At 40.1% G+C, this 25,135-nt stretch overlaps 1 protein-coding gene across 3 annotated transcripts in view; it reads left to right on the top strand.

Moving 5' to 3' along the window:
- The window catches only part of GLI3 (GLI family zinc finger 3), a 257,580-nt gene that overhangs the window by 160,936 nt on the left and 71,509 nt on the right, over positions 1 to 25,135 (top strand). For all 3 annotated transcript variants that reach the window (XM_030551398.1, XM_030551397.1, XM_030551399.1), the window contains 2 exons: positions 12,987 to 13,192; positions 18,554 to 18,700. In XM_030551398.1, the coding sequence (XP_030407258.1) occupies positions 12,987 to 13,192; positions 18,554 to 18,700 (353 nt within the window). The remainder of the gene's footprint in view (positions 1 to 12,986; positions 13,193 to 18,553; positions 18,701 to 25,135) is intronic.

The following is a 25,135-nucleotide window of genomic DNA, read 5'->3' as shown; positions in this document are numbered from 1 at the left end:
AATGATTGCCTTTTCAGGGCATGTTTTTCATCAATGAATGAAAAACGACCTTAATACTGATGTAGAGATTAGAATTCATAGGAGCTGACCTTGACTCCATCAGGCAAAGGTGGTCCTCCCACATAGAGACAGTGCAATAGAACCACCAAACTTCGGCCAGGCATTACCTCTAGCTTCTGGAACACATGGCTGTGGGCACATCGGTTATTGCTCATGCCAGACTATGCATGAGAGGCCTCCAAGCATGGTTCAGTTCAATTTACAAGTGAACTGAGACAACATAAACAAACCTATATAGATGCCCACAAGGGTGCACTCTCCATGAACTGGTTGAAGAACATGATAAACCTCTGTACGGGAATCCTGTTTACTCAATCCTCCCTATCTCTACTCCTGACCACCGATGCAGCCTTCATAGGATGGGGCATGCATTTTAATGGACCCAAAATACAGGGCAAATGTTTTTTTGTGGAGACAGGCCTCCATATCAACCTGCTTGAGTGCTGAGCACTCAGAAATGCATGTGCTCACTTTCTCCCACTGATCAAGGGCAAACATACAAGGGTGATGACAATATGGCCTTAATGTACTACATAAACTGACAGGAAGGCACCAGGTCTCATTCACTGTGTGTAGAACCACTAAAGCTTAATATCTGCAGCTTACTTATCAAGAATGCACAACAGAGTCTCAGCTGCAAATTCCCGTACGACCACAAATGGGATAGAGAGTCGGCAATTCTACATGACATATTCTGACAATCAGGGATGCCAGTAATAGACTTTTTTGCTACTTACAAGAACAAGAAATGTCCACAGTAGCGCTCCAGAGCGGGGACTGGACAACACTCTTTAGGAAACACTGTCCTCTTTCCTGGGGACAAGGGCCCTCTTTACCCCTTTCCTCCATTCCCACTATTACTGAAGGTCCTGTTGAAGGTAAAAAGGGAAAAAGCAAACATCATTCTGATCACTCTCACCTGGCCCAGGCAGATGTGATACCCTTACCTGTCGTAACTGGCATTATGTCCACTTATGACTCTACAATCACTTTTTACCTCCTGTCACAGAACGAGGGATATATCCTCCATCCCAATCTACAAATCCTGTGTCTCAAAGCATGGCTCCTTCATGGTTCCAGCACATAGAGGCATCTTGCTCTGAGGATGTGCAGGAGATGGTATTACAAAGAACGCTATTCGTTATATCTACCTCCAGAAATGGAAGATGTTCAGATCCAGTGCCCTCCCAAGGATGTCACACATAATACAGCCACCCTACCAGTGGTATTAGGCTACCTGTTAATCTTAAAGAAGGTTCATTTAGCAGCAATCACAACTTTCCACCTGCAGGTAGATGGCTACTCCATCTTTTCCTACCCATCTACGAAGAGGTTTCTTAAAGTCATAGCAAACCTCTTCCCACAACTCAGGCCTCCTACTCTCCAACAGGACCTCAATCTAGTGTTAAAAGGACTGACTACACTGCCATTTGAACACAGTGCCACTTGTTCACTAACTCACCTTTCTATGAAGACAGTGTTTTTCATTGCCATCACTTCAGCCAGAAGAATAGGGGAGATAGCAACCCTGATGGCACGTTTGCTCTGTTCTTCCCTGACAAAGTCACATTCAGACCACATCCAAAGTTCACTCCCAAAGTTACTTCTGCATTTCACATGAATCAGCTTATACAGCTTCCAACATTTTATCCCAGACCTCATGAAGACAACAGGGAAACCATTCTCCATACACTTGATGTGAGAAGAGCCTTGGCATTTTATTTGGAAAGGACAAAGGCCTTTAGAAAATTTCCGAGATTCTTCCTCTCCATTATGGATAGATTAGAAGGTGCAGCGATCTCAGCTCAAAGACTCTCCAAAAGGGTCTTTGGCTGTATTAAACTCTACTACCAACTGCATAAGGTAACACCCCCATTTTCAGTACATATGCATTCCATGAGGTCAGTCTCCTCTTCATTCGTCTTCTCCAAGGGTATCCCTACATCAGAGATCTGCAGAGCAGCACCCTGGGCATCTGCACATGCCTTTGTCATTCTGGGGGATTTGGCTACAGACCTCCAATTCAGTGCCACAGTACTGTCCTCTATATCAGATTCGACTCTGATGTCCCAGCCTCCAGAGGTGGCCACTATAGTGGAGCTTCCATAGGGACACTACTTGAAGAAGAAGTTACTCACCTGGTGCAATAACGATGGTTCTTTGAGATGTGTGTCCTTATGGGTGCTCCACGGCCCACACTTCTCCCCACTACTTCAGAGTTCCACTGGTTGATTCTGTGGTAGAGAAGGAACTGAGGAGGGAATGCCCACACACGCTGGCTAGCCTTATGGCAGGTGGGGAGCTGCATGTGCAGGACAGACTGCTATTGAAATTCTCCAATCAGCAGCATGAGGGCCACACACACACCTACAGTGGTGCTCCCATAGGGGCACACATCTTGAAGAACCATCTTTAGTGTGCATGGTGAGTAACTTCTTCACATTGAGAGACTGGGGAAGCAATATGTGACGCCTTTGCTGCAGGTGGTCACCTAAGAGGGCTGCTGCAGTAAGATTTCCAACCACACTGAAGTCTCTTATAAGTATCCTCATACCATCTTCACTTTCACTGTGCATTTTACGTTTTTGAGACCGAAAAAATCCTTTGGTTCCCTAGAAGAACTTTTCTCCTAAAGCCATTAATGGATTATAACAAAACAATGTGAATCAAAATCATCTTGCTCTGACTCAAAGTAAGGTTTTTATTTTTTTATTTTATATATTAGTTGCCTTCCAGTTGTGCAGTTCTTGTCCCAAAATAACAATCTAGTAATAATAATATTATACGTATTAGCTCTTGAGTAGCACTTTTCATAGATAGATCTCAAAGCAATTATAAAGAAAAGTAACAGATGGGGAAACTGAGGCACAGGGACGTGACATGACATACACAAGGTCACACAGCAGATCACTGACAGTGCTAGGAACAGAGCTGATATCTCTGTAGACCTGATCCATTTCCCTATCCGCTGAGTCATTTATCCTGACCATTTATGTGTAAACAGTGCATGCCCTGGGCTCATTAATGATGTATATGTACATGCATCTGCTATATGATAACTCTCTTAACTGACATACTATTAATGAATTGTTAGCTCCATAGTGTCTTGTGGCTGATCATACTGTAATCTGATATTAATATTAATCTCTGCACATATTTAATTGTTTCACTATGCTAGCTACAGTTTGAGCATTTGTTTTGGGGGCAAGGCAGGCACACCTGATTAATTGTTAACACAGGGAGCTGGACACTAGGAAATCAAGGTTCTGTTCTCACTGCTGCTAATAAATTATCATTTTATCTCAAGCAAATCACTACACTTCATGCTGAGATTTTAGATGAATGGTATTACAAATGTACAAAGTGCTTTTTTACAATTCATTTACATTTTTAAGTTTCTTGATTTTTGCTTAGTTGGCCTGACTCCCAAAATGCAGTCCTTCATATCTGAAGCAGTGAGTGGTGAAAACTAAAACATAGCAAAGCTTAGTTTAGAGGAATGAATGACTATCCTTTATTACATATGATTGATGAGAATCCAGAAATACGAAAAGTTATTTTTATAAATCTTACCCCATCAGTTAAGTACATGTCTTTGTGTTCATTATTGTTTGCAAATGTAACTGGATGTTTAAAGAGGAAGGAGTGAGAGTTATGGGGTGGGATTTTTAAAAGCACTCTGTATTGACCTAATTCTAGTTCCATTGAAATCAATGGGAGTTCTATTGACTCCAGCGGGAGAAGACTTAGGCTCACACTAAGGGCTTGTCTTCACTACAGGGGAGATCAACGCTGCTGCAATCAATGCAGCGAGTGTCAATTTAGTGGGTCTAGTAAAGGCCCGCTAAATCGACAGCAGAGCACTCTCCGGTCAACCCTGGAACTCCAGCTCTCCAAGAAGAGCAAAGGAAGTTGACTGGAAAGCATCTCCCATTGACGCAGCGCAGTGAAGATGCCTGGGTAAGTCAACCTAAGCTACGTCGACTCCAGCTACATTATTCACATAGCTGGAGTAGTGTAACTTAAGTCGACTTACCTTGGTAGTGAAGACAAGCCCTAAGACTTGGATGTTCAAAGTCTATTCAGAGCATAAGTGCCTTAATATCTTTGAGCATCTGGTCCTAAGTGCAGTGCTGTTGACTCTCTCACCCATAATTACTTTACTTTGAAGACAGTGGAAGTTTTGCAGTCGACTTCAATGGAGGTAGGCTTGGGCACCACCATAGCAAATACGGTCCTTAAGAAACATGGTCAGTTACAAATGAACCCACACACATGCACATAAAGCTCTCACCAAAGTGCTAGACCTCTTTTTCCTAATCAATGCTGCTGTCATAAATAACGTATACATTGTTGTGTAGTACACTCTATTGTAGTGTCCTAAAACAGTTAGATGCAGTGTATGTGTAAGCGTGTGTATGCATATTGGTAAAGCATTTAGTCTAACTGGTTTTTCCTTTGGGTTTGCAAAGCTACCATATGGTGATTATTTTAGCACTTCTATGAATTAGTAAACAATGTTTTTTCTGGTAAATAGTTTATCTTGTGGATGATATTCATATGCTTTGTAGGGACATAATTAGTACCCTGAGCCCAATATTGCAAGTACCAACTAGTGAGTGTGGGGCTTATAACTTTGAGTAGTAACATTGGGATCATTTGGACTACTTAGAATCGTTAGCACTGGGCTCACTAGTAAATGTTTGCAGGATCAGGCCCCAGATTTCCAGAGATCAGGATTTCTTGGTATAAAATACTCTTTCATTGACAACAGGCATATTGTTAATGGGTTAATCGGCTTATATAGATATTGTATTAAGCAAACTTAGTCGTTTAACAAGGGATATCTGACCAAACCTATTCATTCAGTCATGCGTCAGAATAGGACTGCATTTGTCTGAAATAACAAGGATGATTTTTTGTTATTCTAATATCAAATAGAAATAAAAACTTTATTGTTTTGCTGACAGTCTTCTAAAGATTACTCACAAAAACCCTTCCAAACAAACCCATAGGCATATTTATGTTTACAGTTCTCCAAACAATACAGAATTGAATGGATATCAGAGAAACAGCATGGCATAGATATTAGCTCTTGCAGTGAATGACTTACTGGAAAATGATTAAATATCGAGGTTTGAACTTTGACATTTTAGTAATATAACAAGAAGTATTAAAAGGCAATAATAAATTAGGCTATGTTATAATATTTCATTCCAGTTGGTTGACAAGCTTTGTTCTCTAAGATAGATTATTGTTCTATTTGAAGCCTTAGCACAATGTCATGTTTGAGATGCTGTAGTTATAGATTGCTTACTGTTTTCAATATTGCCTTTTATTTTTCAATGCACTAATGAGAGGGCCATTTTAAAAACTTAGGATAAAACTTGGCATGAAAGCTTCCAGTCTAGAATCAGATTTCCTCTAAAAATAAGGAAATGCTTAAATTGTCATACAGTTTTAAAAAAGATAAGCAGTACACAAAATAAAAATAACCCTAAAACCCACAGTTTTATATTGATTTCAAAACTATTTGTTAAGCACGAATAAAAAAACCTCATCTTTGGTCCCGATTTTCTTATGATACAGGTTCTTTATGCTGCTACAAAAAGTGCAAATAGCCCCTAGAGAATACTGCCATGTTAGAGGTGTTCTACGATTGGAGTGAGGCCGGTAGAACAAGTGTATCCCAGCTCTGTTCCCAGCATAATGGGTGGAGACAGAGAGGTGTGCAGGGACAGAGTGTACTGCAGTACATCTCTGCACGATTTAGTGTAGTCCCAGGACTCAGAATTAGGGAATCACAAAATTGGCTTAAAGTAGGGTGACCAGATGTCCTGATTTTATAGGGACAGTCTTGATTTGGGAGTCTTTTTCTTATATAGGCTCCTATTACTCCCCACCTCCTGACCCAATTTTTCACACTTGCTGTCTGGTCACCGAAGCTTAAAGCCACCTTAGCTCCCCATTCTCCTGTTCTTGTGACAGCCACAGAAGTTTAAGAATACACAGTCTCAGCCTAAATTTAATAATAGATTATTGGATGGAACCTGGGGGAGATCCCCTGCTTATCTCTCATCCCAGGACACGTGGCTGAATGCTTAAGCAGTATGTGAAGGTAGGGAAAAAGCAGGAGGGCATTAGTGGGTGAAAAAAATATGGAGTTTTATGTTTCCTTGCTGAATTCCAAAAATATTTTGACTAGCTCAACAGTAGGTTGAAAGAACAGCTAGAATATTTTGTAAAAAAAAGTCTTTTTTTTTTAAATTTCAAACTTTGAAAAATTTGACTTTGGACAGCTAAGGGAAAGAATCTTTCCCCTCCTTCACATCCCCTGAAAGCTGCCGAACAGACTTTGGGGGTTAGGGGCAGAGAGAAACACTCTGCATCTATGTCGCCAACCTAAGGCCTGGTCCACACTTAAAAGTTGGTTGACATAGCTGTGTCTGCTGAACCCCCCATATAGACACAACTATCGATGGAAGAATGCTTCCATTGACCTAGCTACTATCGCTTGGAGGGGACGGGGATGATGTTCCTACAGTGATGGAAAAACCTCTTCCACTGCTGAGGAAGCATCTACATTGTGGCGCTGCAGCAGCCTACTTACGGCCCTGTAGCTGTGTCAGTGTCGCGCCTGTAGATGGCCTAAAGGTTGGAGCCATCTGTGCAGCTGTCATGCCTCACTCCACTCCACTGTCAATGGAGGGAAAAGACTGGGAAGCGCTCCCCCAAGTCCCCACTACGCACTGTTAAGCAGGGGGCTACTGCAGAGGTGTGCCCCACAGGATGCAGGAGGTGCACCCCTGCTCACCCCTGTGGAATCTCTCCAAATCCTGCCAACACCTCACCCCAATTCATAGCAGAACTGCAGTAATTCCGAGACACCCTCCATCCCTATGGAGGAAGGGACAGGATTTCCCCTCTGTCCGCAACTGATCTGAGAGCGTTTGATTTTTCCTTAATTTTAAAGCAGAGCACTTACTTAATGGCAAAGTGTGGTTCCTCTGCAGTCTGCTTCCTATCCTCCCCCTCTCCTCCAGTAAAATAAAAGTGACTGCAGATCTCCTATGAAGTGCCGGGCAGGCAGCACTCTGAATGGAAGTCCTCTATCCACACGAGCCATTGAGCACAGGTCGCGGCAGGGCAAGGCTCCATCCATACAGTCCTTGGCCTATCTTATCAGATTGCCAGTGACAGGGACTAATTTTTGTGTCCCTTAGAACTGGATGGGGAAAATCAACTCATGTTGCATAGTATGCTGTCACTGCTCAGGGGTCTGTGACGATCGTCATCAACCTCTGCCATATTCCTGCATGTTCGCTGGAGTGATGATTCTCAAACTCTTTTAATCGGGCCTCCCTTCTTAGTGTCCGCAGTCATTTACCTATGTCCCTCCACCCCCGCCCCAAGTACATATACCACCACACAGCTCTGAAGGCAGAGTGGAGAGCAGCAGCTGCTGACCGGACACCCAACTCTGAGGGCAGCACCATGTCAGCAGCAGCACAGAAGTAAGGGAGGCAATGTGAAACGTGATCTTTGTCTATCACTTTTCACAGCCGATTTAGCACCCCATTGCCACCCTTGCTTCTGTGCTGTTGCTGACACCCCAGGGCTGACAGCCAGAGCTCCACTGCCTCCAGGTGAGGGGTTGGGTGAGGGAGAGGAGAGCCTGAGCCTGGGTAGCAGGGCTCCGGTTATCCCCTTTATCCCCACCTTCTGGGTGTGCACGAGCCCCAATCACCTTCAGCACCAGCCCCAGCCACCCATGACTGACAGCCAGAGCTCTTCGTCCCACCCCCCAAAAAGCACGCAACTTGCACCTCCCTTAACACATTTCCACACCTCCCATGGGAGGCCTGCCCTAGAGTTTCGGAACAGCTGATATAAAGGCATAAAGGCTCTCTAATGCTGTCAGTCCCCTGACTGATAACCTTCCTATCAATGCTGCAAATGAACTTGGTAACAATTTCCAATAAAACTGAAACTCTTTGGATAGCAGGCGTAGCCACTATTTAGTGTCAATAGAAGAACCATGACAGCCCCACTGAGATTGTATAAGATACAACCACCTGTGAATAGGGTACCGCATCCTGGAATAGGTTTAAATAGTTCACCCTTCTTGTGCCAAATACAAAAGCCTCATAGTTGCTTCTCCAGTAAAGAGAAAAAAAACACCTGCATAAACAAAGTGAGGAAATGTTTCTTTAGTGCTACAAGGAAAGTGCAATAGAATTCCAACACTTATATTTATAATTTTGGTGTATTTTATTGTTTGTAGTTAACTATAGGAGTGTTACCTATATATTTCAGTGTTTGTTTTACGGGTTTGCTGGCTGTTCCCTCTCTATTCAGTTAAAAAAACACACTTTGATGACATCTTTTAATAGCTTCTACCCATTGTGATGTGCTGGCTTTTAATTTTCCTTCTCTTCCAGAAAGAATTTGGAATGCACTCGGTTTTTGTTTTTGAAAAGCTAAACTGTAAGTTAGTAAAAGATGTCACTGGTCATTGGTTTGATGAGGATTTCTGTGGTTGCAGTTGTAAACAGCAAAGCAAAATGTCACTCCATCTCCCCGATAGGTAACTGTCAAATCAAATGTCTTACCTACAGTACAGCACTGGTCATAAAAAGTGAACATTGAAGGACAATGAACATTAAACACTGTGGTATCTGCAGTGCTGCACAGCTTAATGGCAAGTGCTGAACAAGTATCGCTATGTACGTTGTTTAAAAAGGTTGATGTCTTTATTAGATCATCCAGAAAAACTCATGACAAATGGGAAAGGTACGTGTACCGGTCCAGCTTCAAACCCCAAGCTCCTCGCATGCTGATTGCACCCCTCCTGCACAGAAGATGAATCAGCTGCCTGTTTGACACCCTCTTCGCATCATGTGCAGAGTTGTTTACAGAGTTGGGATCTGCACAGAGGGAGAGGGAAGAGACTTGGTAGACTGACAGTGGGCAATTTACAGCCTTGCATTATATGGGTGGGGTGGTCTTGACTGGTGTGCGCGTGTGTGCGCACACACGCGTGTGCATTTTGTCCCCTTTCAGCCTTGAAGACATTGCCTGGAAAAGGGCAATGAGCTGTTCACTTGAGCACTCCTCTGGTGAGGCGGTGGAGGTAAGAGGGCGTTCAGAAGACAAGGCAGAAGGAGGGCCATGGGTGAACAGAGCCACTGTGGAGGTTTTATCAGGGTGGTTATGTCTCCAGCAGTTCCCTAGAGACCTCCCTAGATATCATGCCTGGAGAGGAACAACCTTGCTCTCCCATATTGTCTTCTCCCATAGCCTCCACCTGTAGATTTTCCCTTGGGGAGACGGGTGTTATCTGGTTCACAGAGTGATTTAATGAGAATCAGCTGAATATACCATTATGAAAAATAGAAGCAGTAAAACATAGCCCCATGATTTCTTTTACTGAAAGCTGGAAATATCTCTCAGTCGCCAAAGAATTATTCAGAGTGCAATAAGAGTAGTGTTGCCAGGGCCTCTGGGAGTAGATACAGCAACACTGAGGCTCTGATTCAGCTTGCATGTGCTTACCTCTCTTTGTTACTTTAAGCACCTGTTTAGCTGCTTGATGAAGAGGGATGAGGTTACTGAGGTGCTTAAAGTTAAGCACACACTTAAGAGCTTTCCTAGGCCAGGTGCTTAGCTACTATAGTGATGATTGCTACAGGAAAATGTATGGGTAGATTAGATAGGTTGTAACACTGGGTTTGTGCAGATTTCCTTCAAAATGTCGGATCTCTGTGTAGGTGGAGAACCAGATGCCTGTCCTTCTGCAAGCCTTTTATTATACTGCAGGTAACACAGAAAGAGCTCTACTCTCCCACCGGACATAGAGATTTTCACCTATGTGAGGTCAAGGATGATTATGATACAAAATTTACAAAATGAGCCATGACGTTCCGTTGCTGAAGAAAGTGATCCCGCTCCTATTGAAATCAACAAAATGTTGCAATTGTATTCAGTTGGAGCAAGCTTGTACCCAAAGTAGAACCAGCTACATAAATCCTTTATCTGCCAGGGTATGTGAAGACCTGTCATGTGCCATCTCAATGTCCAGTGGACTGCTATCATTTTTTGTAATTGGATTGTCACTGAATTATACTATGAAGATCGCCCAAGTCCATGCTGCTTTATTCTTTGTCCATTATTTACACAGTGCTCAAAGTGTGCTAGGTGCTTTGTTGACCCATAGAACACAGTTCCTACCCAAAATGCTTACAGAATATAATTAGACCCAATATTAGGACGAAGCAGCTATTAATAAGGATGTGAGAAAGGGAAGGACAAATACTTGCTCTTATTTGGCTATGTAACCTTTGATCTGTTGTTGTTGTCTGATTTTTGTTTTTGTTTGTTTGTTTGTTTTTCTAAACAAAGGTAGCTGAGGTGACTGGAGGAGGGTGGTAGCATGTTACACTCAGATGTTGGGGAGAAATCAGAAAACATTAGTCTGGAGTTGAAAAGTTAATATGGAGTCTGACGACACCCCCTATGCTGCCGTATCCATGCTGCTTCTCCTGGCCTCCTGGAGATGAGTGTTTTCCAGGGACCTGAGGCCTTTCATAGCCTTCTCAGAAGCTTGCAGGACCGTGTGAGGGAGGGCTTTCTGGATGAAATGTCCTTGAATGGCTCCCTTTTGATCTGGAAGGGGGGTGGTGAGCTGGCTTGTCTGGCTCTTAACTCTGTTCTTGCTGCTGCCCTACTTGGCTGTTGACCAGTTGGAGAACAAATGATTGAGAATAACATAGGCTTTCAGCCTATTGACAAAATCCATTGAACAGTTTACCGTTCAATATGCACCAGATAACATCAAGGCTTTTACTTTGTGACATTCAATGTGGATTTCTAATAGTTCTTGATTTGTTACCATAGCCAAAAACCAAGACTGCAGAATGACATTGTGAGGTTCCAAATTTGTGCTCTCAGTGACTTTCTGGTTACCTTTGCTCAATTTAACAAATCCAAGTACAATATGTTCTACCCTGCTGGAATGGGAAACTCACCCTGTGATGTGATGTCCAGCAGTGTTCTTTCTGCTCCTTGCATCATTATCAGTTAAAAAGATTCTATGACATGAACTTTACATGTCAATTTTTATCAATGAACCACGAAGCCAGTTTCTTCTTCCATAAATTGTGAGTTTTACTGTAGAAACAGCTTTAAAATCTTATTTTGATTGGTAAAGCAAAGATAACTCAAAAACACACAGAGAAAAGATGCTTTGAGTAATGGTTGCTTTTCTAACTATAACTACACTTTAAACACCTGTAAAGGTTTATTGGTCATTGGTTAGGTATTTGTGGATAATTTGCTTGGATCCCAGTGCAATTATTTGATTGCCAGAGTCTGCTTTTAACACACAAAAATGCAGGGGCATAACATAAACGTTATAACAAAGGGACATTTTCAGGTGTGGAAAGCAAAAAGGGGTTTACCTTGAAAATAACCTTCTCAGTGAAAGAAACAGACAAGAGCCATATAAGTAAGAAGGAAGGAAGGAAGAAAAGATGGAGAAATACAAAGAAACAGGAGAAAAATCTTTATTCCCCAAATGTTATGACTCTCATGTATTTCTTTCAGAGAGTCTGATGTGCAGTTAAGAACTAATAACTTTGATCTTTGTCCCATTTGTACATTAGTGTTTCTGAGCTGATAGCTGAGCAGAATTGACTCTTACCTCAGATTACATTTTGTTGCCTTATAAGTGACAGCAACAACCCCCACTGACTGTGGTGTGTATGTTACAAAAATACAGGTCTCTTTTTTATTATTCTATGTAAGTCAGCAGCATCAAAGAAATGAGCTGCCCCAGCTGGTCTCACAGCTGCCGCTTGTCTCTGTTCTGTATATACGCTAAATTAATTGGAAAAACAGGGACAAAAAGGCATTTAGTTCAGGTCAGCCTGTTCAACTACAGCAAATACATGACAGGCTAAATCATTGTTTTTCATGATTGAACTGGTTGGCAGGGGTGAGCTCTCCAACCCTTCCTTATGAAAATAGTTTTTTATTTTTTTTTCCAGTGCCTTGGAGCATGGATGCTGTGAGAGGAGGTACTCAACACAGAGCATGGGCATGGTCCTATCAGGGTGTGATGTCAAGGGGTGTTTTCAGGACAGGTTATTTGTCCTTCTCAACTGTGAAGTGGCATTTCAGCCTTAGTTCATTACAGCTTTGTGGATGTAGCTTAAGAAAAAAATTCTGTTCCTCCTTAATAACAGCGATGTGGTTAATTACTGAATTCTTGTTGTTGGCGTCAGGTCAGTTTGTGGCGCCATGCTAAAAACAAACATATGGAGAACCTTTGTTCCGTTGCTGTCTGGTTTTTGGCATCACACGTGTAAATGAGCATTGTCAAAAATAGTTGTAGAAAAGCCCAAACCTCATAGTGGTTTACAAACTGTGAATCATCTGAATTTGTTTATAAATAGAAATGTGCACTTTACAATAAGGATAAATTGGAAAATCAAGGAAATGGGTTCAGGTAGATCTTATTAAACTTCTTCCAGTAGACTTTTTAGAAGTTGTAAATTATTAGGCATCTCAGCATGCATTCTGTATTATAGCAGAAATTGATACGTGGTGTACATATTTAATGCTAGTTAGATTGGTTTTCTTCTGAAATCCAAAGGAAAAAAATTATGGAGTGATGTAATGTGTAAACTGAAAACCGGTTTACATTAAAAATGGCTCAGAGAAATATTACTAACAATTGGTACAGAGAAGAACTCGTTCCCTATTCTTTTCTCTCTAGGCAGTGGAAATTAGTGGAAGTTATTGCATGTTCAACCCAGTTGTTCTTTATAGAATGAATATTACCTTACAGTTATTTTTTCTGTCCATGTTTGTGATCTTGACTATATAGATAATCTTTCTTTTTTCTCTCTCTCTCTTTATTCCAGGCCTTCTGCCTTATCTAGTAGCCCAACATATTCAGACCTTCCGTTCATTAGAATTTCCCCACACAGAAATCCGGCTGCAACATCAGAATCTCCCTTCAGCCCTCCTCACCCTTACATTAACCCTTACATGGACTACATCCGATCACTGCACAGTAGCCCATCTCTGTCCATGATCTCGGCAGCCCGTGGACTCAGCCCTACTGACGGTGGGTTTAAGACTGGCTTCCTCTTTGCTGTCATTGTGACAACTTAAGTTATATTAATCTTGTCAACGTTTCTCTTTTTTCCTTGTTCAAAGCAGCTTCAGCAGATTTGTCAGCCATATTCATTATGTCATAAATGTTTCAATACTTCACCAGCCTATTGCTGGTCATTTGTACATTTCACAAACGTTGAAACTCCAGCAAAAAATAAAAGAAATTCTCATTCAGAATTAAAAATGTAACAATGTTTATGGATTGTAATATCTTCTTTTTTGTGGGTATGATTCTGACCTACCTTAAGCCAGTGTAAATCAGGAATGCCTGCACTGAAATCAAATCAGCTTGTATAAATCAGCATATCTCCAGCAAGTTCAAGATATATATTGTGTTGGAAAGGTCTTTTCCTTTATTAAAATAGCGGTTTTATTATCTTAACAACACACTCACTTGCTAATGAGGGTCATTATATCTCTATTTAACTTAAATTGAGCTATACCAATTTACACTAGCTGAGGATAAGATGAATGAAATTTCACTCATATGAGATGTATGATTGGTGATCTGAATCAGGTGCAGCATATTTAAATAACTCACATTCAGGCAGCATACAAGGAAAGCATACATACTCACGTTCATACAGCATACATACTCCCTGAGGTCTGAGTACAATGTAGATATTACCTCCCTGTTTATTCGGATGTAAACTAAATTATAAAGGACCAAGATCTGCAATCTCTACTCAGTCCTTAGCCAAAACTCCCATTCATTTAAACTTGAATTTTCCCTTAGTGAGCAATGAACAGAATCACACATGGGCTGGATTCTGAGAATTGTTGTTTTTAACAGTACATTAGTAGTTTGATGTTTCAAAATTGCTATATTGTGCTGAGTGGAGTTATAAATGGGCCAAATTAGCAAGTGAGTATTTAGTGAAGATAATTAAACTACTATTTTAATTAAGGAAAAGCTCGTCCCAGTGCTCACACAAATTTACGAAACAGACATACTGCCTTTAGCAGAATTTGAAAACTGTGTACTGTGCTTCGTTCAAATGGATGACTAATTAATTCTCACCTGTAAGAGCCTATACCTTTACTCTAACCCATTAGTGATGAGTGCATATTCTTCCTATGAGAATAAATTGTAATGACCTAATGTCAATCAAAGTGTATGTATGCATGTCAAGATTTCCACTGGTGATATAGGCAGCCTGGTTGTCATGTAAATCCTTGTTAATTCTACACATTTTATTTTAACAAACAGTGTTATATGATGACTGACAAAATCATTTTAAAAGTACACTTCGGTGATTATTCGGAAATCCTTGTCTTGCCACAAAGAAGTTCTATATGTTTATTGTAGAATATATATAACTTTTTAATAGCTTTTTGAAACATCTCTCTCTTTCTCATGCCCTTCCCCCACAAATATTTTTATAATAATATATGTACATGTATATTGGCAGAGACATGTACATATGCAGAAATGTAGACATACGTTCACTGTAGTAAAATCTGTCTTAAGGGATCTCTCAAGAAACTACTAATTAGACAGGTTAAAACAGAACCAATTGTAATCTCTTATGGCAGTGATTGTATTTATTTTTGCAAACTGTGTATAGAATTGAACATATTGTAGGCACAAAACAAATAAAAGAAAATTTAATAAACTTTCCTAATAAATAAAGTTAGTACTTAGTTTATGTATTTCAGCAGAGTCACCTCTTAAGGCCAGAGATTGGCTTATAAAGATAGATTCTAAAACATTCTACTGCATATTCTGTGTGTATTTATATATTTGATTTTCAGTGTATAGGTGCTTACAAAGCACAATGATAGCTGCCATATAAGAGTGTATGCATGCATGAGTATCATGGTACATACAGCATGTAAACTATGCAGTATAATTTGATTTATAGGCATACCGCCATGAGCCAAAAAAAGTCCTGAATTCTTAAATAGCACTAATTATGAAAGTGGAAGCTTTCACACAGCGAAATCCTTGGTAAATATAAATGGACAAAGAAAAATTACAAGGAATTGTGTAAGAATTTATAGCTTTTATTATCATTGCATTTTAGTTGCATTGTAATTACACTTTGATGGCATATATTATAAAGTGAAAGAGTTAAAGTGGTAATATAACTTATGAAGTAAATTTATGCATATACGGGCTTTTAAAAATTATTGATATAAAGAACAATTTAATAACCGCTATCAGAAGAGATTCCTACATAATTTCACTTATATTTTAATTCCACCTCAGTTGCACATGGAAATTAAAAAATCAGCATACTGCCATCTCTGTTGTCCAGCATGAAGTTTTCATAGGTATCCTAATAAAAAAAAACTATTTAATTAACCGTTGTAAAATATGTTGCATAGAATTCATAGTTAGCTAGGTTAGTGAGTCAAGTATGGAACTCTAAAGCTCTTATTCAGGCAGATCTACCCAGATCGGACCCTAATCTCCCTTGTTTGTTGACAGTTCCTACCACATTGGTAAGACTCTACTGGAATGCAAATAATAAATAATAGATTAAGTGTGTACCTGTGTACACACACACTGCTAAAGGTATAAGTGGCTTGATTATAAATTCTGTCGCACACAGTTTGCATTTGAAGACATGTAAAATTATGCTGTTTTTTTCTAAAAGTCATGATGAGATGTTTGCCAGTTAAATTGCTTTAGGTCATTAAATAATTTTGGGGGGGTTCAGTCCACAGTTGCATTGATCCTGGGATGGCCAGGGACCAAACAGCCCATCGCATAATGGAGAGTAGCTTTAAAGCTGCTCTAAGTTATGCAACTTGTAGACAATGGCTACAGCAGCTGAAGATCTGGCTGAGTGCTTTGCATACCATGTCATTGCCTTACTGAGGAAAACAAGTGGTGTGGAGCCAGCTCTGCTGTTTTTGGTCCACCCATGGATTTCCCACAGCAACACAAAGGAACCAGAGGTGGGGCCGAGAACTGAGCCAATTGTTGTGTATTGCAGTAGTGCCCTCTATGCAGGAGGTGTGATTCTTTTCTGATTTACACAGGTGTAAAGCAGGAGTAACTCCACTGAGGCTACCCTGGTGTAAAAGCTGGTGTAAATGGGAAGAGAATCAGGACAGCCATCCTTGCCCTGAACAGCTCAAAGTGTAAAGGTCCAGTCACAGGGCAGAGCTAGTCTTAGAATCCCACTTAATGGGGTAATCCTGCAAATATGCCCATGAGGAACTTTACATATGTGAGTAGCCACACCAAGCTTTGCTTTTACAAAATACTTACATATTTTAAAAAATAAATTTCACATCATAACTGAACTCAATTACCCTTCAACCAAGCCATTGTTAATTGGCCAATTTCTTGTATTTAAAAGTGGTCTTAAGGAAAGATTTCTTAAGGAAACCAAATATTCTTTCAATTTATGGAACATTGGTAATATAGTTATGTGCTCACTATATGCCTTTATAGGTTCTGAAGCATTTCATTTTAAAGCTTGCAGCCAATGTTATTGTTAGTTAACCCAGACACTTATGTCAGAAAGCTCAGGAAGTGTTTTAAGTGTGTCTGGAAAGATATCATGGTCGTCTACTACTGTAAAACTTTAAAATCAATGACTCAGTGTAATGATTGAGGGTTTTTTTTTAATTTGTGGTCAAATATTTTTCTTGTCATTTTATAGAAAGTGACAGTGGCAAGGTGTGGATTATATTTATTTTAGAAATCAATTTGTAATTTGAAAACAAGAAGAATGATTCTGAGCTTACTTCTCTTGCTGTTTCCTTTCCTGCACTGTCTAAAGTCCTTTTATTTTCCTTTAACATTTCCTAAAATTTGATTTAAAATAATGTTTATTCTTCATTTATGTCAGATCTCAGGATATAACAGAGAACACTTTTTTATTTTATAATATAGTGAAATACTCTTATCAATCCTATTCCTGCAGGAGCTCCCACCCCAACTCTGCCATTTCATTTTTCCTTTTAGAATAAACCTGGATCCTGTGTTTGTGGACATGCTCCTTCAAACACTAATGCAAACAAGCCACTTTACCTGTGTTAGTAGTCCTATGTGAATAAAATTATTCAGTGTTTGCAGGATCAGTGCTTAAAGTTGTATTTCCACTCAGAACATAGCCACTTAAATGGTGGAAGAATGGCACTGAATAACAAGTATAAATATGAAAATACTCTGTTGCTGTACAGCACTTAAATCTGAGGATCTTGAAGTACTTTATGGATATTAATGAACCATGCTGCACAACGTTCTTATGAGCACAGTTAGGGAAGTATGATTATCTCTATTTTTCAAATGGAGCAGGTAAGGACCAGAGAGGTAGAGTGATTTGCCCAAGATCACCCAGGAAGTCTGTGGCAGAAACAACAATAAAACCATCTATTCTAATGACTAATCTTCTGCTCAGTCCATGAAACCATCTAGTAATAATTGCAACATCAGAGGGCCACTGAAATGAAATTTTAGTCCAATGTTACTTCAGTTCATGGCATGGAGTTTAATGATGCTTGAAAATTGTATGGAGGAAAAACAGATCATGAATAATTTTTGCAGAAAAAGTGGGGGTTTTTTATGAGTAAAGGAGATTATCTGCAGGGGATTGGATGATTCATGAACACAGTAATGGCATATACAGCCTCTCTCCTCTATGGCACTGAACCGTACACACCTGAGTAGACCCATTGAGGTCATTGGGACCACTCTCATGAGTTCCATTACTCATGTATATGTTTGTAGGATGGGGGGTGAGGGGACTTACTCATTAACATGAATCGAGCCTTGGCTAAAAATGCCTATAAATTGTTCCTGTCTGGCAACTAATTTGCTTGAAAGAAATTAGTTTGTCCTAGTTCAGTTTTGCATTTCACAAAATATTCCCCCATTGATTCCCCCCTTTTGGTATTCTCAGCAGGGCGTTCAGAGATGTGAATGAGCATGGAACTTGACCTGCTTTGCAAGAGGTGTTTCAGGTTAAGATTGAGACATATTGGCGCGGGAGAGAAGTTTTTGCTGCTTGTGGTTAGCTTTTCCTATGACTAAATAAAACATATTAGTTTCCAGGCCTGTCAGTTTGTCACTTTTAAATTCATTTAAAAAATAAATATAAAAAATGAAGTCACTGTGGATGGTAAATGTCACTGGTAAATGAATATTTTATGTCTTGCCATGTTGTGAATGATGTCTTTGCAGTATCACTGGTTGAAGTATGTTGACTGCATGGGCATATTGCAGATGTTGCGTTGCTTTAAAAAATAAACAAGCCAGTTTAATAGCCAAAGGGAAGCAGTGGAGTAATAAAATTTTGCCTCTTGTTTGTCTTACGTCATTAATGGTGTTTTTTTTATGTTGTGTTCTTAGCTCCACACGCTGGAGTCAGTCCAGCTGAATATTACCATCAGATGGCTCTATTGGCAGGTCAGCGCAGCCCATATGCAGACATTATTCCTTCAGCTGCTACTGCAGGAGCTGGTGCCCTTCATATGGAATACCTTCACGCCATGGATAGTAAGTGATCATGCTGAAAAAAGTGAGATAAATAAGGCCCTGATCCTGAAAAGAGAGCCGCGTGGGTGAATTTCCTATGCTCACGTGAAGCCCCGCTGTCAACAGTAGAGCACTGTGCAGATGCAGAAGTTTGTACCCTCATGGTTATCTTTGCAGGATCAGGGCCTAAAAGTCATTGAAGTGAGAGGTGGCAAAGTGAATCTGATAATAAACTTTGAAAGAGACTAGGGAGAGAAATGTGATTGCTTCTAAAAATAAAGGGCTGTGGGCAAAACTAATTTTCAGTGGACTCAGATTCCTAAATTACTAAAAGCTTTTGAAATGGTTACCTTACACTAACAAACATTAAGTCATGTTTATTTTTAATGTTGATATTTTTGTGCTGTTGACACCAGTATTCATTGTTCATAAATAAACATTTGCATCCGTTTTCCTAACCTTAGTTAGTGTCCCTGTCCCCTCAAAACAAACAGAAAACAAAAAACAAAACCCAAAACAAACAGCAACCAGTCAACTCTTCTTTTATAGAATTTATCTAAAACAAGCAGCAGATATGTTTAAACATTATGTATCCTAGTACTGACTAAGCTTTGAGATTGTTTCTGGCTCAGGCAAAGTGGATGGCCAAATCCCCAAGGATGCTGCCTTAAATATCTAAGCTATGTACCTCCTTCCACCTGCTGCACCATGTTCAAGACCTTTTATCGTGGCCTCTATTTCTCTCAGCAAAGTTGAGTAGAGAGCACTCCATCTGAAGCTGCACACTGCTCCAAAGGGAGTTACTGTTAGTATTGAGTTGTGCAAAGCACTTCACTCATCAGCTGCTAATGCTGTCTGTAGAATCCTCTCATTCCCCCCTCTCCGCCATAACTTGGGAAGTAAGAGACTGAGGGTAGGAATGAACAGGGCTGCCCAGAGGATTCAGGTGGCCTGGGGCAAAGTCGGAGAGCTGCGGCGCTTGTACTCACCCGTCAGCGGTCTGTGTCTTCGGCAGCATTTCGGCAGCGGGGAACCCTTCAGTTGCTCCACATCTTCGGCAGCACTGAAGGACCCCCTGCTGCCGAAATGCTGCCAAAGACCCAGACTGCCGCCGGACCAGGGCTTGTGGGGCCCCTGCGGGACCTGGGGCAAATTGCCCCACTTGCCTCCCCCCCCCCCGGGCGGCCCTGGGAATCAAACCTTGTTGCCTTTCATGTGGCAGCACAAAGCCATGATATTAGAGCAATGGTTTAGCCTGTGACTCTTTTAATTCCTTGCTAGCATGTGGTTTCTTCAGGTCTATATCTCATTATTGACCATGTTTTGTGGCTACTGATCCCAAGTAATCTGCATATAATGTAAGAATTATGAGGCTCACACGTAGAAATTCACACAAGGAAATTCATTTAAATATATGTTAAATAAGTGATAAGTTTTGCAAGTAAGGCAAGATATATTGTGGAGGAATTGAGTGTGCAAATTAAATGTTTTTATTCTATTAGTCGTAAGGAAGGTGAGCACATTTTGTAACAATTCAGTTTCAATTACATATTCTATATTCAATTACTGTGCATGGTGCATTACAGTAGTTAAAATATTCCAAACATACTCATTTCCTACTCGGAGGTGCTTATGAAAACCAGAATCTGCCGTGTGGACCTTATTTCTGATAAACTTCACAGAAGATGGAGTTTTTCAAAGGGTTTTGAAAGAGAAGAGAGAGAGTTGGGGGTGGGGGGATAAAGGGTTATTAATGTGTTTGGTTCAAGACATGTAAGTATAATAATCACTTACACTTCGACACATTGTCAACTCGTGTAACTGTCGTAGCTCCACTGAAGTCAATGGAGTTATTCTTATTTACACTAGCTGAGGATCTAGTCCACTGTGTATAATCCCTTGAATCCCAAAGTGCTTGATAAATAATGGGCCCAATCCAACCTGGCATGCTTACCTACTGTAATTTGCCTGTTCAGCACTTACCTACCACCACGACGGGCATTCTAGGAAAACCTAAAGAGAGAAAATTCTGTATCACTTACACAAATAACACCAGAGACATCAAAAGACTTACTTGTGGAGTAAAGGCTGGAGAATTGAGCTTGCTATAATATGCATAGAATTACAGCTTCAGCATCACAAATAATTACCTCTTTTTACTTAAAGGGAGGTGCTGGAACAATTTTTATAATAGAGGTGCTGAAAGCCATTGAACAAAACTGTAAATCCTATGTATGATGGAAACCACTTCAAGCCAGGAGATGCTGCCGCACCCCCAGCATCCCTAGTTCCAGCACCTTTGCTTAAAGGAAAGGATATTGATCTTTGATGCATATGATCTCTGTACATTCATAAAAAAATTGTCCTAAACATAATCTCAAATAGGGAAAGCTGTACAGATATTTGATATATGCACTTTAATTTGTTTTGTGTTTGGTTTTAAAGTTGAGATCATACATTTGCGATTCATTATAACAGCAACTTTTCAATTAGGGATTATTTCAGTACTAAAGACAAAAAAATTGAAGCAGTATTATGCAAATGGGTTATTTTAAACAGTAAATAGAGAATTAAAATAAGAGCGAATCCTAAGAAGGTCACTTAGCCTCACCTTCTCTATTTGATGAGAATGTGTTTAGTCAGGCAATAGCTTCTTTTATCTAAAGAGAGGATGAAGTTACCCTTTTACTTTGTAAAAACTAATTAAAACTATCTTAACTTGCATGGATATACAGTAAATTAATTGTCATTAAGTAGGCATCTGAATGTCCTATCATTCATCATACTAAAGAAAACCCCTTTCTTCTTTGTCAGAATTTTAGATTAGAAAAGAGAAACAAAACAATTAGCAGGGAGCTGATATTAAGATTTTTTTTTGAACGATCAGCATGCCCATGTTTGCATTATGATGATTTTAAAAGTCCTCTTTCCACCCTGCCCCATCTTATTAAAAAGAATGAAAAAGAAGTTGATAATTTCCCTCATTATTTGCAACCAAATTCTGAGAAAATAGCTGATTTGACCCTCTGAAAGACCCCCTGCTTACATATTCTTTACATCAATGGGTCAGAAACAGAGAATGTTCTCAATTTACTATATGGAGAAGTTGTGTGTGTGTGTGTGTGTGTGTGTGTGTGTACATCAGTGAGCACAATCATCAAATCTGGAGCCTCTAGACTCTACTGTAATACAAATAATAACCATATGTATTATGCAGAAGATGGACACAGAGCTTTATTCAGAGTATGGAGAACACCTGGCCTTCTTCCTGCTTTATGGTGCAGGAGAGCCATTTTTATTAGGGTGGGGGACATGATGCTTGGTTCTTGTGCGGGGAATTGAAATGTCCTACATGCTCTGGAGCCTCACTCCGTGTGAACTTTTTGGTGAATTCCCATTGACTTCAGTGGGAGCAGAGCTAGCGAGGTCCACACAGTACTCTTAACAGTCCCACCCTGTAAGACTTACCGAGGTGTGACCTTTTGACTGAGTGTAGGCTGAGTTTCAAGAAATGGTGGGACAAATTTTGGCTAATAGACCCATTCCTTCCCCCATGTGTCATCAAGGGATTTCTGGATTTGGAAAGCAATACAAAATTCAGGATGTGTACTTCCACAAAGTAAAACCAAATTTCTACTGATGCCTGTGAACCAAAACCACCAAGTTTCACACAGATCTAGTTTATTTTCTGAAATTCAAACCTGTCATGTTCACAGCCTTCAAAGATGACCAGTTCCTTTGGCATGTTTGAAGAAATGTGATTTAATGTAATAAAATTATACATCTGAAAATTGTTCCATAATAATTGATGCTAAAAACTTGAATTCAGAAATCGAATTCATGGAACAATTTGCAGCAAGGCATGTTCCATTTTGGAAAGTAATGATTGAAAATGACATCAGCTATTTCAGAAATGAGCTCCACCTTTGAAATAAGTCTTTACATAGAACATGCACTTGGATTTTTGCCTGTACATCCCTGTCTCAGAGCTTCACTAGAATATCAGAGTTGGAAGGGAGCCTCCTGTTCAAGGCAGGACCAATCACTAGACCCCTAAATGACCCCCCTCAAGATTTGAACTCACAACCCTGAATTTAGCAGGCTAATGCTCAAACCACTGAGCTGTGCTTCCCCACTGAGAAGTAACACAGGGTTACCACCATACTTCAGTGGGTTTGAACCACCAGCCTTCTGGTTCACAGCCAAATGGGCTGACCCATTGCACCACAGAGAAACATAGCTGCTATTACAATTTCCTTTAGTATGATATCTACTCCACAAGGACTAGATTCTTAAACAAGTCTGTCTTCTGCTCTGTAGAACGCCACAACCTACCTTCTATTTTCACTCACCTCCAAAGTTGATGGTTTTTCAGTGCTTACTCAGAAGATGAATGGAGTTTTTAGTGAATCACTGGTTCTGCATTTTTGGTCTCCAGGAATCTTATAAAAAAATGGAATGCGATCCTTCATTGGAAGAATACTATGAATAGATAAACATCTCAAATTAATAAATGCTGAGGTGTTTATGTTTAAAATATATGCCAGAGCAAAGCTGCAAAGTTTATTTTAGCAGTCAGAGATGCTTATAAATTGTGATCTATTTCTTTTTTATAGTAATATACGAACTCAGAATATTGTGATACTAAACATTTTGCAACATAATGAATGATCATCTCATGTTTAAAACCTGTTAGGAATGTAAAACCTAATTCAGTGGTGAATAGAATGAAGAAAAACAGTCATTTAATTTAATTGGATTTTACATTTTGAAAGTCACTGCCTCACTTGAAGCCAGTCTTCAATTGCCAAGTACTGTGGGGCTCTCATTTGGCCATAACGATCATCTCCTGTGACACAGGAATTCTCTGTTTACACATAGAACTGTTACCCCTTAGGAAATTGGCCAAGTCCCAGGTAGACGCAAGTTAGGGTCTGACTGATTTCTGGATCCAAGTGAGACTACTATGGCATACTGTTCCAAGGAGAAAAGAAAGTCTGTGGCTACTGAATGATAACGCTGAGTCAAGGCCTTTCTGCTCTGCCTTTCCCAGCTGGAAACCACCTCTTTGTCTCTGGCCAAAACACTTACGTGCCTACAACAGAGCCAGGGATGAGCTGGCCCAGAGCCCAGAGTGGCTCTGTGCTCAAGAGAAGGCTGGCTGCTGATAGCAGTTGGGAGGGACGAGGGAAAGAGTTTATGAGCATTTGAGGGAAAGAGTCTTTTCAAACCACCATAGTGTGACTTAGGAATGAGTTGGCTCATTTTAGAGAGGGAAGGGAGAAGGAGGGAGTCGTGTGTTTCTTGAAAGTCTGTGAAGCACCAGGATGAGGATAATCGAACTTGGTAGCTCTGTGCCATTTGTTAATGATGAGTATGCTTCTCTTCAGACTCCAAGGGGTAGTGCAGACGTGGATGATACTTATTTGGTACAAGTGTCCTCTCCTGGGAAATGGGGTGAAGAACTGCCAAATGAGGTTCTGATGCTGAAATGAGACAATGCTCTGATCAGCAAAGAGGCAAACTACAACTATGTTTGTAGATCATTTATCACGCTGTCTAAGCTTTCACTTCAGATGAGAAATGTAATCTAGCAGGGTTCATGTTATAGTATTTTTAATGATCGCTTCATTTTCTAACAAAATCATTGGAATAATCTCTCATTTGCAGCGGAAAACATAACTAGCTGATATTTGATTTATAAACATAGTTGTGGTTTACCTTTTTCCCAGTCAGAGCATGGTCTCATTTCAGTATCAGAAACAGTCTGTCTGTGCTTGGCAATTCTCTAAGAAATTCCCCAGGAGAGGACACTTACATCAAGTAAATGGCAGTCACCTCTATCTCTACGCATTCAGATCTGGAATTCTGATCAGTCAGAATAAATATTTTTAAATGTACATCCTAAAAATCGAATTTAAAATCTTTCCTAAATTATTATTAGTAGCATCCCAAAGCAGAGATCAGGATTCTCATGTTAAAAACAGAACTGTAACATATAACAATGCCACGCATATCCAAAGAAAGTGATCTGTGTTTCCCTCATCATGAGCATGTCCAGTGTCTTGTGATCAATCCCATTCCTATCAGTCTGAGGAAAATAAATGATTGATCCTTTTATCTATAGGACTACTGGTGGGGGGAGAGGGAGAAGGGGTGTGTCAGCTGGCGTAGAACATAGCAAGGAGGATTATAAATAACGACAATAACGAGACTGTGAATAACATATCATTTAGCTGTTCGGTTGTGGTCTAGTGGATTGTGCAAAGAGTCCTGATTGACCTACTCATTTGATGTTTCACTCTGGACAACTGTACTTCAGTTATCCACTTGGTAAAATGAAGATAATAATAACTCACTTTTAAAGTGCTTTGAGCCAGCTCCTTAGCTAATGCAAATTGGCATAACTCCATTGACTTTAGTGTAGCTGTACCAATTTATATCAGCTGAGAATCT

The sequence above is a fragment of the Gopherus evgoodei genome, chromosome 2 (genome assembly GCF_007399415.2).
Source record: "Gopherus evgoodei ecotype Sinaloan lineage chromosome 2, rGopEvg1_v1.p, whole genome shotgun sequence".
Classification (NCBI taxonomy): Eukaryota; Metazoa; Chordata; order Testudines; family Testudinidae; genus Gopherus; species Gopherus evgoodei.
This window is presented reverse-complemented; position numbering and strand designations above follow the sequence as displayed.